Below are 13,772 nucleotides of genomic sequence, written 5' to 3'. Positions count from 1 at the left end.
GCAAAATGAAGCGAGTGATCATTTTTACTATCCCTAGTTTCTAATGAACTAGACTCCATGTTACAAAAGTCACCAGCAGATTTGGCACAAAACCACTATCACAATTGTCACCTTTGTTGTCAGCCTCAGTAGAGAGGCCAATGGCTGAAGGAGCCAGGGAAACTGAACTTCTTCCTCTAGCTCCTACGCTTGGTTTCTCCTTGTAAGGTATCTAAGCTATTTTTGGAGTGGGGACCCTTGCACTGCCACCACCCATGCTATACCCAAACTGAGCTAAACAGAGGCCTTCACTTTCCAGCAGTATCAATCTAGCATCTTTCAGCAGCAAATTCCCATAAGAAGGGAAAAAGAGAAAAATGATGTGACCGCAAAGCTGGTGGCATGGTGTCATTACCCTGGCAGTCACTTGGGAACAATACTCCTTGTTTGATTTCTCAAACTTTACTCTTAGTAATATTATTGTAGCATCTAGGAGACCTGGTCATGGACCTATGCTAGGCACTGTACACACACAGAATATACCTGTAAAATCCTCCTTGAGTTTCCCCTTATGGCAGGAAGGTACCCGGTAGGCACCCAGTCTCAGTTCCCCCTTCCCTCCGAGGATCCCTCCAAACACTTCAGTGCTGTCTTGGGCTGAGAACACTTTTGTCACAGGATAGTTTGTGATGACACACATCTCAAAAGCATAACCCCAGAGCCTCTGGCTCTGCTGCCTTTTGTCACTTTTGACTCTTCTTCAGTCCCCAATCTTCCTTCAAGTAGAAGGTTGCTGGGCTTATCCCCATCATCTCCTGATAAAGTTTAGAGGCTCAACCAAAGCAAGAACACAAATAAGTCCACCTGCCCTGGGTTTAACAGAACTCTCACATCCTTCCTGAGTTCTTTCCCAGTTCCCTACCCTTCATACAGGACGGTGGCCACAGTATCAGTCTCCAGGGCTTTCCCTCCATCCAGTGCTCAGAGAGATTGGCAGGAAACATTCCCTCTATCACTCTGCAGCCCTGTGTCTTCCTTCAGCCTCCGTTCTCACTTCATTTCCTGCCCTTATACAGGACAGTGGGCACAGAGCGCTCCCTTGGCCCTCTTCTGGCTCCAGAATCTCCATCTGTCTGCTTTTGGCCTGTCTCTCTTCCTTCCCAGCTCCCAGGCCTCCTTATATCTCCTGACCCCAGATGCTACCCCATCCCCTAATCAGTGGTAGTTAGGATACACCAGTTCAGTCACAGGAGGTGTAACACCTCCCTAAAAATGGGTTCAGTCACCCTGTGACAATATTCCACCTATAGACAGACCAGTGTCCCCATGGTGTCCAGGCTCAGGTTTTGGGCCTGTTGTCCCCAATTATATTACTTTGACTTTGGTTTCTCAATGAGAGCAACAGCTGTGTGTCACGGGGACCTTGATGGGATTTCAGGCTTTCAAAGTAATCATCCTTCCTAAACCTCCAACTCTAACACCTGCCCTCTAAGTTCCAGATAGAACTATTGACATTTATAGAATTCTCTTCATTCTGAAGGACTGAAAAACATTTTACAAGGTACACGTGGGAATTGTTTAATTTTCCACTGACATGTAGCCACCGATTGGGTGGAAAACTACAGTTATTAACACCGCAGAGCAACAACATTACATAATAATGTAGGATAAGAGGAGTAGAAGACTATGTACAAAAAGGGCCCCAAAACAGATACCCTGGAATTGTTAGCCTAAGTTTTCAAAAATGACTCAAGTGGATCTTGAAATCACCAGACACCTTAAAGGGGCCTGATATCAGAGGCCAGGTGAGCATTAATATCTGACTACACTTCAGTCCTGGGACCACTTCACTGAATGGAAGTTCCAGTATATAAGCCACTACTGCTACAGTAACGCACTAAGAACATCATGACCGTGTTCCTGTAATGCATTTAATCCTCTCTTTGCCACAGAAGCAGTTGAGGGCTGAGGAAGCTAAAATTGTTCAAGACAAAGCTGCCAAGATCAAGGAGTGGGTAACATTTAAGCTAAGAGAGGTGAGTCTCCAGCCTGTTGTCAGCTTCTGTGGTGTGCAGTTGGAAGTGGTGATTCTATATGTTGCTGGAGTTGAAGATTGAGCACTTTGTATGGACAATAAAAGAAAGATATTATTATTCCTGGGGGAATTCTGCACCACTGACTTATGCCAACAGGGAGGATGGGCTCTCTAAAGTCACTGACAAAATTTGGTCTCTTCAAGGCATAGCCATTGTACCACCCAGTTAACTAGCCAGCCATCAAACTGGAGTGTGGGTGATATCTACATACAGAGACTCTGGATGTCAGGTCTCTTCTTGCACTGAGTGAAACTTTTCATGTTGTCTTAAATCCTTGTATTCCCCTACACTGGCTTACTTCTGGGGGAATTCAACACCACTGCGCCAGCGCATAATTAATTGGCCATGCATATTTTTAATTTTTGCACAGAAAAAAGCTTCTGTTGGAAAGTTGCTGCAGTTCTGCCTTTTGCCCACAAGAGGGCACTATGGTGTTAGAACAGAGCAGCCTCGGCAGAAAATAACTTCGGCTGGAATGTTGCTGCAGTTCTGCCTTTTGCCCGCCAGATGGCGCTGTGGCAATAGAACAGAGCAGCAGCTCCTGGCCAGCTAGGGAAGAGAAAGAGCCTGCCTTCTTCACAGTGCCTGTGGGGCTAGGTCCGGAGAAAGGGGCTATGGGGAGACAAACAGCGTGGGCCTGCTGGGGAGTCAGACAGGGGCTCATAAGGACTAGTGGGGGAGGACAGACTGGGGCAGGGGCTGAATGGGAGTAGAGGCGCAGGGCCACAGGGGGATGGGGGAGGGAGTACAAGACCACATAGGGACAGTGGGTGGCTGAATCGGGCAGAGAGACACATGGGAGCAGGGAAAGGGAGTGCAGGGCCACATGGGGTCTGAGTGGGAGTGGAGGGACACATGGGGTCCGGGGCAGATGTGCCTGAATGAATGGGAGAGGCTAGAGGTCAGCCAGGGTCTGCATGGGAGAAGCTCCCTAACCATCCCTCCCCCTCCCCCAAAAAAACCCCAAAATCTGTTCCATACTTTTCCCACCCATACCCAACAACCCTCCAAGTTCACACTCAGGCTCCTTCCCAGCAATTACTTCCCTCTCCCTCAGTTCCTCTGTTACCCCTGACTCCCCCAAGCCTTTGCACTGCTTCTGAGGGGTAGGGGAAATACAGTTCTGTATTGCAGTTTAAATGAATTATTACTCAGAGTTCTGTATTAATATACCTAGTAAGGAATCTATTTGTCCTGAGTCTTTTTTGTTGTCTGTATTGTTACAGACATACTTGCTGACAGGTATTTTGAAATAAATGACCCAAAATAATTGAAACATGTTGTGATTATATTGCATTATTTTGACAAATATGCAGAATTTTGCAGAATTTGAAAATACTGTGCACAAAATTTTTAATTTTTTGGTACAGAATTTCCCCAGGAATAAAGATATTCACTGCCACAAAGGAGTTAATGTTTGCCACAGCACACAACTCATGATGCATGGGCAGATCCTCCGTCCTCGTGACTTAGGACAATTTACTGATTTGGGCAAAGTTTGCCTAATGCAGTAAACTGGTGCTGAGTTGCCATGATCAAATTTCTACCTCCAAGAACCAGAATTTGAAGTAAATTGTTCTCTCATTCAGAGGAAGCAAAGACTTCCCCACCATCACCCTCTCCTGTGAATCTCAAGATGCAGTTCCTGTCATTCCTCCCAAGGCAGCACCTGGCTCATAGCCATTTTATTTCCCACTCTTCCTTAAAGTTACTAACTCTGTCTGACACTGTTTTCCTCCAACATGGCATTCGCTCACGTCTGCCCTTTCCCTCTCTTCCAAAACCCTCTGAGCTCCTGGGCCTTTATCTCATTCCAATGCCCACTGAAGTCAATGGGATTCTTTCCACTGACTTCAGTGAGCACTGGATCAGGTTCCTGCTGTCCCATCTCAAAGCACTTTTTAAAAGACTCAGTAACTCTTTACTCCTGGGATTGAGGCCACACATACATCTCCAAACTTTGGAGTTCTCAATTTGTTTCAGGAAGGAAGTTGTTAGCATGGTGCTTTACGCCTATAGGTGGTGCAGGGATTCTTTATGTGGAACCCTGTGTTTGGGTGAGAATCCCAGTCTCTTTAGTACTGCCCAGATTATTCGCTGTGATGTGTCTCTTTCCCCTCCCTTGAATATATATTTGTAGGGATTAACTTCATGTCTTTCCCACCCAGTCCCTCCTGACACATGGGGGATCCCATCACAGTGTGTGCAAGAAGAAGGAAAGCTGACACTCCCAAGTAATAGTAGTTTAGCTGTCTCTTTCCTACCAATTGTTTCCCAAAATATCTTACAGGTAAATTATAAATAATAGCAGAGAGAAATGATGAGGCCTATGCAGGGGAGAAAAAAGGTGCTTTCCAAGGATATTTGGGAAGAGTGGGTAGGTGCAGAAGGGCTCTTCCAACTGGCAGAAGCTGCTGCTGAGAAGAGCTTCAGAGCTTAAAGTTAAATTTATCTGTTCTTTTTCTTGTTCTTATCTTGAGACTTAATTGCAGTCAGACCTAAACACTTTTTGATGTTGGGGAGAGTGTTTAAATATTTTTTTTCAGTTTTTATTATTGTTTCATAGCTTGAGCTAGAAAATTACCACCTGAAAAACTGTAATCAGAGGCTGACAGAGCAAATTGAAGCCCTTCAAGATGCATTACAAGGTAAATATGTTCATTTTGGAATTGTAACCTAGTAACCAGCTGAGGACTGGTAGTCAGGAATCATGGGTGCTGCCATAGATTAGTAAGTATGACTTGGGCAAGTGGCATAACCTCTGTTCCTTAATTTGCCCATTTTTGAAATGTGAACAACAATGCTTACCTGTGAGGCTTAATTATATCAAGGTTTGTAAAACCATCTGGATGGAAGAAGCTATAGACGGCAAGTTGCTTTTATCGTAACAATGCTCCTTATTGGGTGCCAGTGGGGATTGAATCTTGGACCTCTGGTTTAGGAGGCTGCGACTGCTTCCAAGCTAATGGGCTTGGCTGGCCCTTTTGCTCAGGGAGTCAAGGCTGTCATTGGCAAAACCTTCATTGACTTCAGTAGCGCAAGATCAAGTCCTTGATGAATTTCACTATACTTCCTCCCTGGGTAGAGGCATCCACATTGCCAGAGAGTCACCATCACAAGTGGACTTCTTGTTGACATATTACCAGAGAGGAAGTAAGGACTGACTGAGCCAAGGAGACTGAACTCTCCCCATTGCTCTGGGGGGAGGGAGGAGAGTGTTCCCTCTGGCACAAGGTTGAGGCATTTTGGCAGAAGAGGGTGGAAGAAGCTTAACATTGCCTATGCCTTTACTGAACCTGTTCCATAGGTGCTGGAACTAGGGGTGCTACTGCACCCCCTGGCTTGAAGTGGTTTCCATCATATACAGGATTTACAGTTTGGTTCAGTGGCTCTCAGCACCCCCACTATACACATTTTTCCAGCACCCCTGACCTTTTCTGTGGCTAAAGAGAAGACTTTCTTCTCGAGGACTGTGAATCCAGCACCTTTCATCAGAATATAATTCACTTCAAAGGAGGAAATTTCCTTTTCCCCAACTTTCCTAGCCTAAATTGAGTCCATTTAAAAAAAAATAAAGTCTAGAAATGGGAGCAGATGACCTAGATTTGCACTAGGCAGATAGGGAACATTTCTCTCCTGCTAAGCTCTTATTCTGAGATGTTTTATGCCCCCACCCCCACCCCTCCAGCACCAGGGAAACCATGCAAAGTTCTCGCCAAATCCCAGCACACTTCCGGTCAGGTGCTTTTCAAATGGGTTTCTCTCATCCCCTCTGACTCTGGCTGTTTACACAGACAGAATGGCTGGTAAGCTGCATTAATAATCTAGTATTAAGTGATCCCTGGATCTCAACCCATTGAACAGCAGACAGCTCAGCACTGCGCACCCAACCCCTACCCCCACCTAATTGCACAGACTCACTGTGCCAGGCTAAATTGAGAGGCCCCAGTAGACAGATAAATCTCTTGCAGCCAGCCATGCTGATATTAACAGCTTCATCTACTGGCATCTCCCGACATTCCTGGGAACCTGGAAACGTAGTGTAATATTTCATATGAATGGCATTTTTGCAGAGTTACACTGATGTCAGAGTGGGGAAAATTCATACAGGGATCGTATTAGGACTGGGTGGGTGTCACAATCAGTTCCTTGTGCCTCTAGGGTCACACACTGATGGTCCTTGTTCCTTTATATCTAGTAAGAGGACATACCTGCCTAGAACAGCACCCTGCCTTCCATCTTCAGGGCTCCTTAAATAAGTCTGCCAGTCCAGAGTCCTTAAAACATTCCCCTAATGGGTCTAATTTATGTATATACAATTCAAAAACACTCAGTCTTAGTAATCCTTCTCTCCCCAGGCCACTCCCACACCTCCCAGTGTCTCAAACTTAGTCCTGGGTGTTCCCACAGAAGAGGATCCAAGCCTCCCAGCTTCATTCTAGTTCTTCCCTGCTTTTGGGCTGGGCAGGCTGCAGTCTTATTCCCCTACTGTCTCAAACTATTCTGCAACTTCCTCTCTTATTGCCTTCTGCTGTAGACCCAGGTGCCTTCCCTTAAACCCAGTTGGGCAGCAGGTGATCAGTCACAGCTGCACAAGACTCCACTCCTTCTCAAAGGGCCAGTCATCCTGTGACATTTCTCAAGAATGTGGGTTTTAGGCTCAGATCCACAAAGGTACCTAGGGGCCTAACCCTTAGGTTTAATCACATAAGTCCTAGGACTGTTCCATTGTGGATAAACACTTAAACAGTCATTGAAAGAGAGAGAGAAAGTGAGAATGGGGGTATAGCCTAGTGGTTAGTGCGCCAATCACTTCTTCATTAGTTGTCCAAGTGGAACAGCTTCAAGAGGAGAGACTGAGGGACCTCCACATGAGAATATCCAAGAGTTCAGTGGTTAGAGACTCCTGTTCAAATCCTTTCTACCCTTCTAGCAGAGATGGGGGACTTGAACCTGGGTTTCTCAGGTCAGTGTTCTAACCCTTGGGCTAAAAGTCATAAGGCAGGCAGCAGAACCCCCTCCTCTTTGTCCAGCTGTTTTATGTGAAATGAGGCAGGCACCTAACTCATTCCTGCAAGAAACACCTTAGGCAGCTAAGCTGCCTGACTTCAGGTGGCTGGTCCCTGTTCATGTTCATGGAGCTCTAAACGGAGATAGTTGCCTCCCTGCAGCCCAAACTTAGGTGCGGAATGCCTTCAGGGGGGTGGGGCTTTGCACACACCCCTGTCATCGGCATCTCCCATTAGCTAGTTTAGGTAGCACCATTTCTAGCATGCTCGCTTTGTGGATCACATTCTAAGGTGTCTGTCTCTCCCCATTCATTGTATAAGGACCCGAGGCACTTAATTCAGGCTTTGTGGATTGTAGCATATTCCTATGATTTTCCAGGAGCCTAAAAGTTAAGTGCTATGACACTCAGGCCTGGTCTACAGTGGGGGTGTGTGTGTAAATCAATCTAAGATACGTCGACTTCAGCTACGCTATTCTCATAGCTGAAGTTGCGTATCTTAGATCGATTTAGAATCACTTACTTCGCGTCCTCTCGGCGTGGGATCGATGGCCGCCGCTCCCCCGTCGACTCCGCTTCCGCCTTTCGCCGTGGTGGAGTTCCGGAGTCGACGGCAGAGCGACTGGGGATCAATTTATCGCGTCATAAATCAATCCCGGATAGATCGATCACTACCCGCCAATCCGGCAGGTAGTATAGACGTACCCTCAGTGTTGCAATGTTTAAGTCCCTTTGTGGATCCCACCCTTATTCTCTCTACAATCAGCAATAATTTCCCTTACCCTTTGTCCTCTCCTCCGTCCGTGTACTGTTTCAATTTGCATTGACCTTGTAAACCCTGCTGGCAGCTGAGCAAGGCTTGTGAAGTCTGTGATACTCAGGCACCATTATCAATTATATGTTGTTATTCCTGGATATTCATATATATATAATTTCTATCTAAAGCATCTTGGAATCTGGTTCTTTGGGACAGAAGACACAATATAAATGTCAAGGTTATGAGAAGACTTGAAATGATCCATGTAATTTCCCATTCTATTGCAGACCCTACACAAAATTTTCTAGACTGTCAGGGTTTTGCAGAAGGTCCAGAGAAGAGCATCTGAAATTTAGACATTTAGGGGTAGGGTGTGGGTTTCTGTCTGAGAAAAGATCAGAAAGATGAGGGGCCAGATCATTTCTTTGGCCCTCCTGGGCAGAAAGGCTGAAACCCTAGCAGATCTGGCCTAGAGCGGTTCAATGAGCAGTTTCCGCACTTCCTTTTTCAAACTCACATAAAGGCATTGTTCAGATCAGGCCCTATACCTAGGGGAGGGATCAGGGTGGTGACATGGCTGCCCTCTGAGGTGCTATTCCCTCACCAGCTCCACAGTTATTCAGTGAAAAGTTAATACGAGTCCTGCCATTAGAGTAGCTATGAGCTAATGACCTAAGTGCAATGCTGAGAGACAAGTGCCCTGTGTTCAGTTCCCACCACAGACTTGCTGTGTGGCCTTGGGGCATATATTTGCTTATTTCTCCAGTTTTGTAAAGCATTTTGGGGTATTAATTTGGCTGACAAGCTCTATATAAATACAAAGTATTATTATTTTTTCACAATTAACCTAGTCATAGTGCCCCTTCATAGTCTAAAACTCGCTGTATCTCCAGAAGGTAGGATCAGGGTCAGTGACTACTGGGTAGTTGCTTGACTGTGTGCTCCCATGATGTTCCCATAAAGGCATGAGGCATTGAGGAGGCCCATGGCCTCCCCATGGATATCCCTGACTTAGGGGGGTTTGTAGACCAAACCTTCTGTTAGTTGAGCTTGGGTACACCATCCTTCTCCACACCCTCACTGATGCCATTAGAAGGTATCTATAGAGTTCAGATAATCTCTAAGATTACGCAGTATGGAAGAGAAGAGAAAGAAGTGACAGAGCAGAGGTATTATATAGACATTAAATAAAGGAAATTCGGAAGGCCAAGCAGGCATTCCTGTTTATCCCATCCTGTAACATAACAACACATGGAATGAAAACATAAACCTAAAAAAGGAAATTCTTATGAACAAACCATATTATACATTTAAGAGATTTGATACCATGGATATTATTGGGGAAAACAGCTTAGAAAGATTTTAAAGGAATTTAGACATTCATATGAATGAAGGTAGCATCTTTAGCTGGTGGTAATAGTTACAAAGGCTCTCAAATCTTCATGCTTCAGGGCATCCACTGATTACTAGATGGGGATAGAAGGAAATCAAGCCAGATACTCTTCTAGTTTAATGTAGTGTAGCTCCATTGAAATCACAGGGGCTATACTGATTTACACCAGCTGAGGTTCTGGCCCATTAGCTCACCTGTGACATAATGTTGCATGGGTATATAAGTTTCTGGGGGCATTTCTCTTCCCTCTGATCCACAGGGTATTGGCTGCTGTCAGAGAAAGGACACTATTATAGCTGGACCATTGGTCTGTTCCAAGGAATATGTCTACACTGCATCTGGGAGTGAGCCTCCCAGCCTGGGTCCACAGGCTTATGTTTGCAGGGTTCATGCTACTGTGCTAAAAATACCTGTGTAGACATTGCTTTGATGTTGTGATTTGGGCTGCAGGTCAGGCGCTTAAGCCTACTTTCTCCACCCCCCGACTTGAGAGCCACAACATCTACACAGTTATTTTTAGTCAGTGCTTAATTTGTAATGAAAGAGGTGCCGGGGCTCAAGCAATTTTTTAAATTTAATAACTGATGTAGTAAGCCCACAGGTGCTGGGGCTAAGCCCTGGCACAAATTAAGCACTGGTTTTAGTATGCTAATGCTAGCCCTGCTAATGTAAGTCATGGACCTGCGCTGGGAGGTTTGCTCCCACATGCAGTGTAAACATACCATGTGACTGAAATACATCTGACAGGAACTCGTCCTAACAAGCAACACTTTGGACAAAAAACATTTAAATGCCCTAACCATCCTTCTTCTCTCTTTTTAGATTTAACAACCATCCCTCCTATTGAATCTCTTTGGAGCTATAACCCTTTGGTGCCCAGAATGCTATTGTCACCCTTGCTTGAGAAACCAGACCAGAAGTCCGTGCTCCTTGGGCTGGGTGTCAAACAGGAGTGTCCGGGAAGAGCTGCTAAAGGTGTTCCCCCTACACCAGGTATGATCCTTGTTGATGAAGCCTCCATTGCAGAAGAAGACAATAAATCATTGCCCTCACAGAACATGCTCAGGGTCATCCCTGACCCATCGAACTGGAAGCCCTCTTTAGAGAAAGATACGTTCCTTACTGTAATCTCTGACACTAGCTCAGGGAGCCCTGATCCCACACTACTGGACCTCGCCGTTGAGTCCACAAGTGTCCTTGAAGCCCTGGCTTTCCAGTCTTCCTTGGGGAGAAACCAGAACTCTCTTAGCACCTCAGATCAGATGGCATCAGAGCTGGGAAACTCCTCAGATGAGCTGAGTGCCAAGTTCCGCTCCCACAGGCTGGACTCCTCTTCCTCCGGGGAGATGATGAGTACCCCTGATGGCTGTCTCCCAACTGCAGAGCCAACACTGGATTTGCCATCATCCGTTACTTCAACACAGCCAAGCTTTCCAGGGAGGGAATGTGGACTAGGCAATAGTCTGACTCTCCCAAAAATCCGGACACCCAGCACCCCAAGAGACAGTATCCAGCTAGCAAAGAGACATTACAGCCAACCCCAGCCAGGTGCTGATTGCTTCCATCATGTAATGAGCATAGAAGTTGGCACCTTCCAGCCCATAACAACCTCAACACTCTGTCCTGCACAAGTGGAGGAGACAGACATTGATGATGATGAGCTGCCAGAGAAGATGGAGACAGACGGATGCCCAGTTGGGAAAGAGGCTGGGATGGGAGTGGAGATTGATCAGCTTCCTGGTTCAGGCAAAAATGAAGCTGGGAATTCTGAAGCTGGACCACTAGACCCAGGAGGCAAACCTCCTACTCCACCACTGCACAGATTCCCATCCTGGGTAAGAAACGCAGGTGGCACTACATATACTGTTCTGTTCACCTTTCATCAGTACTTGGGTGCCTCTGTCAATAATGGTTGGGCTTGGGTTGCCTAGGTGAAGGCTTATAGTGACCTTTATCTGGGCTGTTTGGCTTCTGGCAACCTTAGTTAACTTATGAAGGCAGCCATCTTTACCAAGCCAAATAGTTCTAGATAATGAACATACTGTTCACATTGGAAACTTTTATTCTTTTCTTTAAAAAAACAAAAGCAAAAGATTCTCTGGAAAAAATTCCCACCAAAGAAATATTAATCTTGAGAGATCAAACTCAAAAGTCAAGAAATGCAAATCTACAGTTGAAGGTTCTTCTATCCCCATGTGAAATTACAAGCCGGATAGGTGGGAAGGGGAGAAATAGCACTAGGACAGACTGTTGTAGGAGACAGTCAGAAGGATCTGTCACCACTAGAGAATGCTTCCCTCCAGAATCTGAAAAGGAACTCCATATTCCAAAGATTATTCTGCTATCACCAAAAGTAAAGTGTGCCACTGGCAAAGCATATGTCTCATCCCCCTCTAGTGACCAGCCCACATAGAAGATAACAGCCTACAACTATTACTACCAGTTACTCCATTAGTTTAAGTGGCAGAGGTCTGTGTGGGGGATCTGAATGTTCCAACCCTGCTGAGGAACCATCTGGCTGTTTATTTAGTTTGTTTTTTAAAAACCCAGAAAATGACACACACAAACTACATTAAAAGAACATTTTTAAGGTTGGAAAGTTAAGCCCTCAAAAGTTAGGAAATGTCAGAATGAAGGTTGCCTGTGCAACCTTAATTTGGCCCCCTTGTGCATGTGCTTTATGATACAGTCAGCTACATCTGTATTATGAGTGAAGGATGTAATTCCCAGCTCGTGTGCACAACTCGCACTAGCTCTCATTGAGCTGCCATGAGGATGTGTATGCGCGCTGGTAATCACGCCCCCAGCTCGTAGTACAGACATAGCCTTTAATTACATGATCACATACAATTTTTTTCCCAGGATCCCTCCTTTATTCAGTGCATAGGATGAGCCTTCTGTGCAGATGAATCAGGGTTGTATTGTGAAGGAGGCTGTTGTCTGTAGGACTCCTGCCTGACTTGTTTCAGAATTTGGGAGATGTGTGGTGAATGAGGCAGGGGATTGCAGGAAGAGAAAGGACGGTCTCATGGTTAAGGCTGTTGAATGCTGCCCTGGAGAACTGGGTTTTATCTCTGCCTCTGCCACAGAGTTCCTGTGTGATGCTAGCCGAGTCACTTAAAAAAGTGGTCCCCAAACTTGAGTGTGGTCCCCTTGGGGGCGGGGCATGGAGGAACATTCAGGGGGGTGGAACTTGGGGGGGGGGGCAGGCCAGCCCCCATGGGGGACAGGCCAGCCCCCATGGGGGACAGGGAGGAAGTGCCCCCAGCCCTGCTTTGTCCCCAGTCCAGTCCCAGCTGCAGCTCTGCTCGACCTAGGATGACCAGATAGCAAGTGTGAAAAATCGGGACAGGAGGTGGGGGAAATAGAAAAAGCCCCCAAAATTGGGACTGTCCCTATAAAATCGGGACATCTGGTCACCCTAACTGCACCTCTCTGCTCCAGCCCCATCCGCAGCTCCGCTCTGCCCCCATCCCAGCTCTGTCCTCATTCTCTGTTCACCCCCTGGCCAGCACTGTCTCTAGCCACAGCTCTGCCTTCAGCCCAAGCTCCTCTGCTTAGCCAACTGTGCAGGAATGGAGGGGGCATGTGGACAGATTGCATTATTAGTAAGGATGGGTGTGACAGGAGAAGTTTGGGCACCACTGACTTAAACCTAACTTTTCACAGGTGGTCACTAACTGTGCATTCCTCATTTCTGGGTGCCCAGCTTGAGTTGGGTGCCCTGGGGTCTGATTTGCTAAAATGCTCAGCACTAACAGTTGCAACTGAAGTCAATGGGAGCTGTGCTTTGAACATATAAAGTGTTGTGTAATGCTAAGCTCGCTGAAAAATCAGGTCCTAAGTGTCTCAAGTGGGGCACCCAAAATTAGTGGACACTTTTGACCTTGATCTCTCTGTGCCTCAGTTTCCCACCTGTAAAATGGGGATAAAACCACCCACTCATCTCACAAGGATGTTGTGAAGATAAATTAATTAACGTTTGTGAAAATCTCAGATACTGTAGTGATGAATGCCATAGAATTTCCATAAGGAATTTAATAATTGTCTTCAGAGCCAGATTTGAACTGTGTGTATTAAATAAGACATCGGGCCACCCAGTGAACAATGAGGAGAAACCAAACTATTGAATAGTTACTCATTCAATGAGTACTGTTCGTGCTGTGCACTGAATGAGGCAGAAATCCTATGGAAAAAATAGTGTGTGCTCATGTAATTAAAGACTGTATTATAATGCATATGCATATGGTTAACCTGAATATTGGCATATTCTAAATTTTGTGTGCTTGATTTTCCAACCTTAATGCTATTTTCATGTAGTTTTTTTATGTGTAATATTCTATATTACTTGACAATGTTTAATTATATGGCGATAGCGTTTTTAAGGAATAAGCACGAGGAGGCAGAATTAAGGATTATCTTCCAATCTTAACTCTGTGTTTGCCCACTTTTGACTGCTTGATTTCTCAATCTTAATGTTGCATTAGTGTCAGATTTTTTTTCCCGTGGAATTTGTGTCATTTATGAAGCTCTTTGAAA

At 45.6% G+C, this 13,772-nt stretch overlaps 1 protein-coding gene across 7 annotated transcripts in view; it reads left to right on the top strand.

The window, feature by feature from the left end:
• The window catches only part of PLEKHH1 (pleckstrin homology, MyTH4 and FERM domain containing H1), a 95,851-nt gene that overhangs the window by 30,010 nt on the left and 52,069 nt on the right, over positions 1-13,772 (top strand). For all 7 annotated transcript variants that reach the window (XM_065592913.1, XM_065592911.1, XM_065592915.1 and 4 more), the window contains exons 5-7: positions 1,932-2,015; positions 4,642-4,723; positions 10,056-11,068. In XM_065592913.1, coding sequence (XP_065448985.1) covers positions 1,932-2,015; positions 4,642-4,723; positions 10,056-11,068 — 1,179 coding nt within the window. The remainder of the gene's footprint in view (positions 1-1,931; positions 2,016-4,641; positions 4,724-10,055; positions 11,069-13,772) is intronic.

This window comes from Chrysemys picta, chromosome 4 (genome assembly GCF_011386835.1).
Source record: "Chrysemys picta bellii isolate R12L10 chromosome 4, ASM1138683v2, whole genome shotgun sequence".
Classification (NCBI taxonomy): Eukaryota; Metazoa; Chordata; order Testudines; family Emydidae; genus Chrysemys; species Chrysemys picta.
This window is presented reverse-complemented; position numbering and strand designations above follow the sequence as displayed.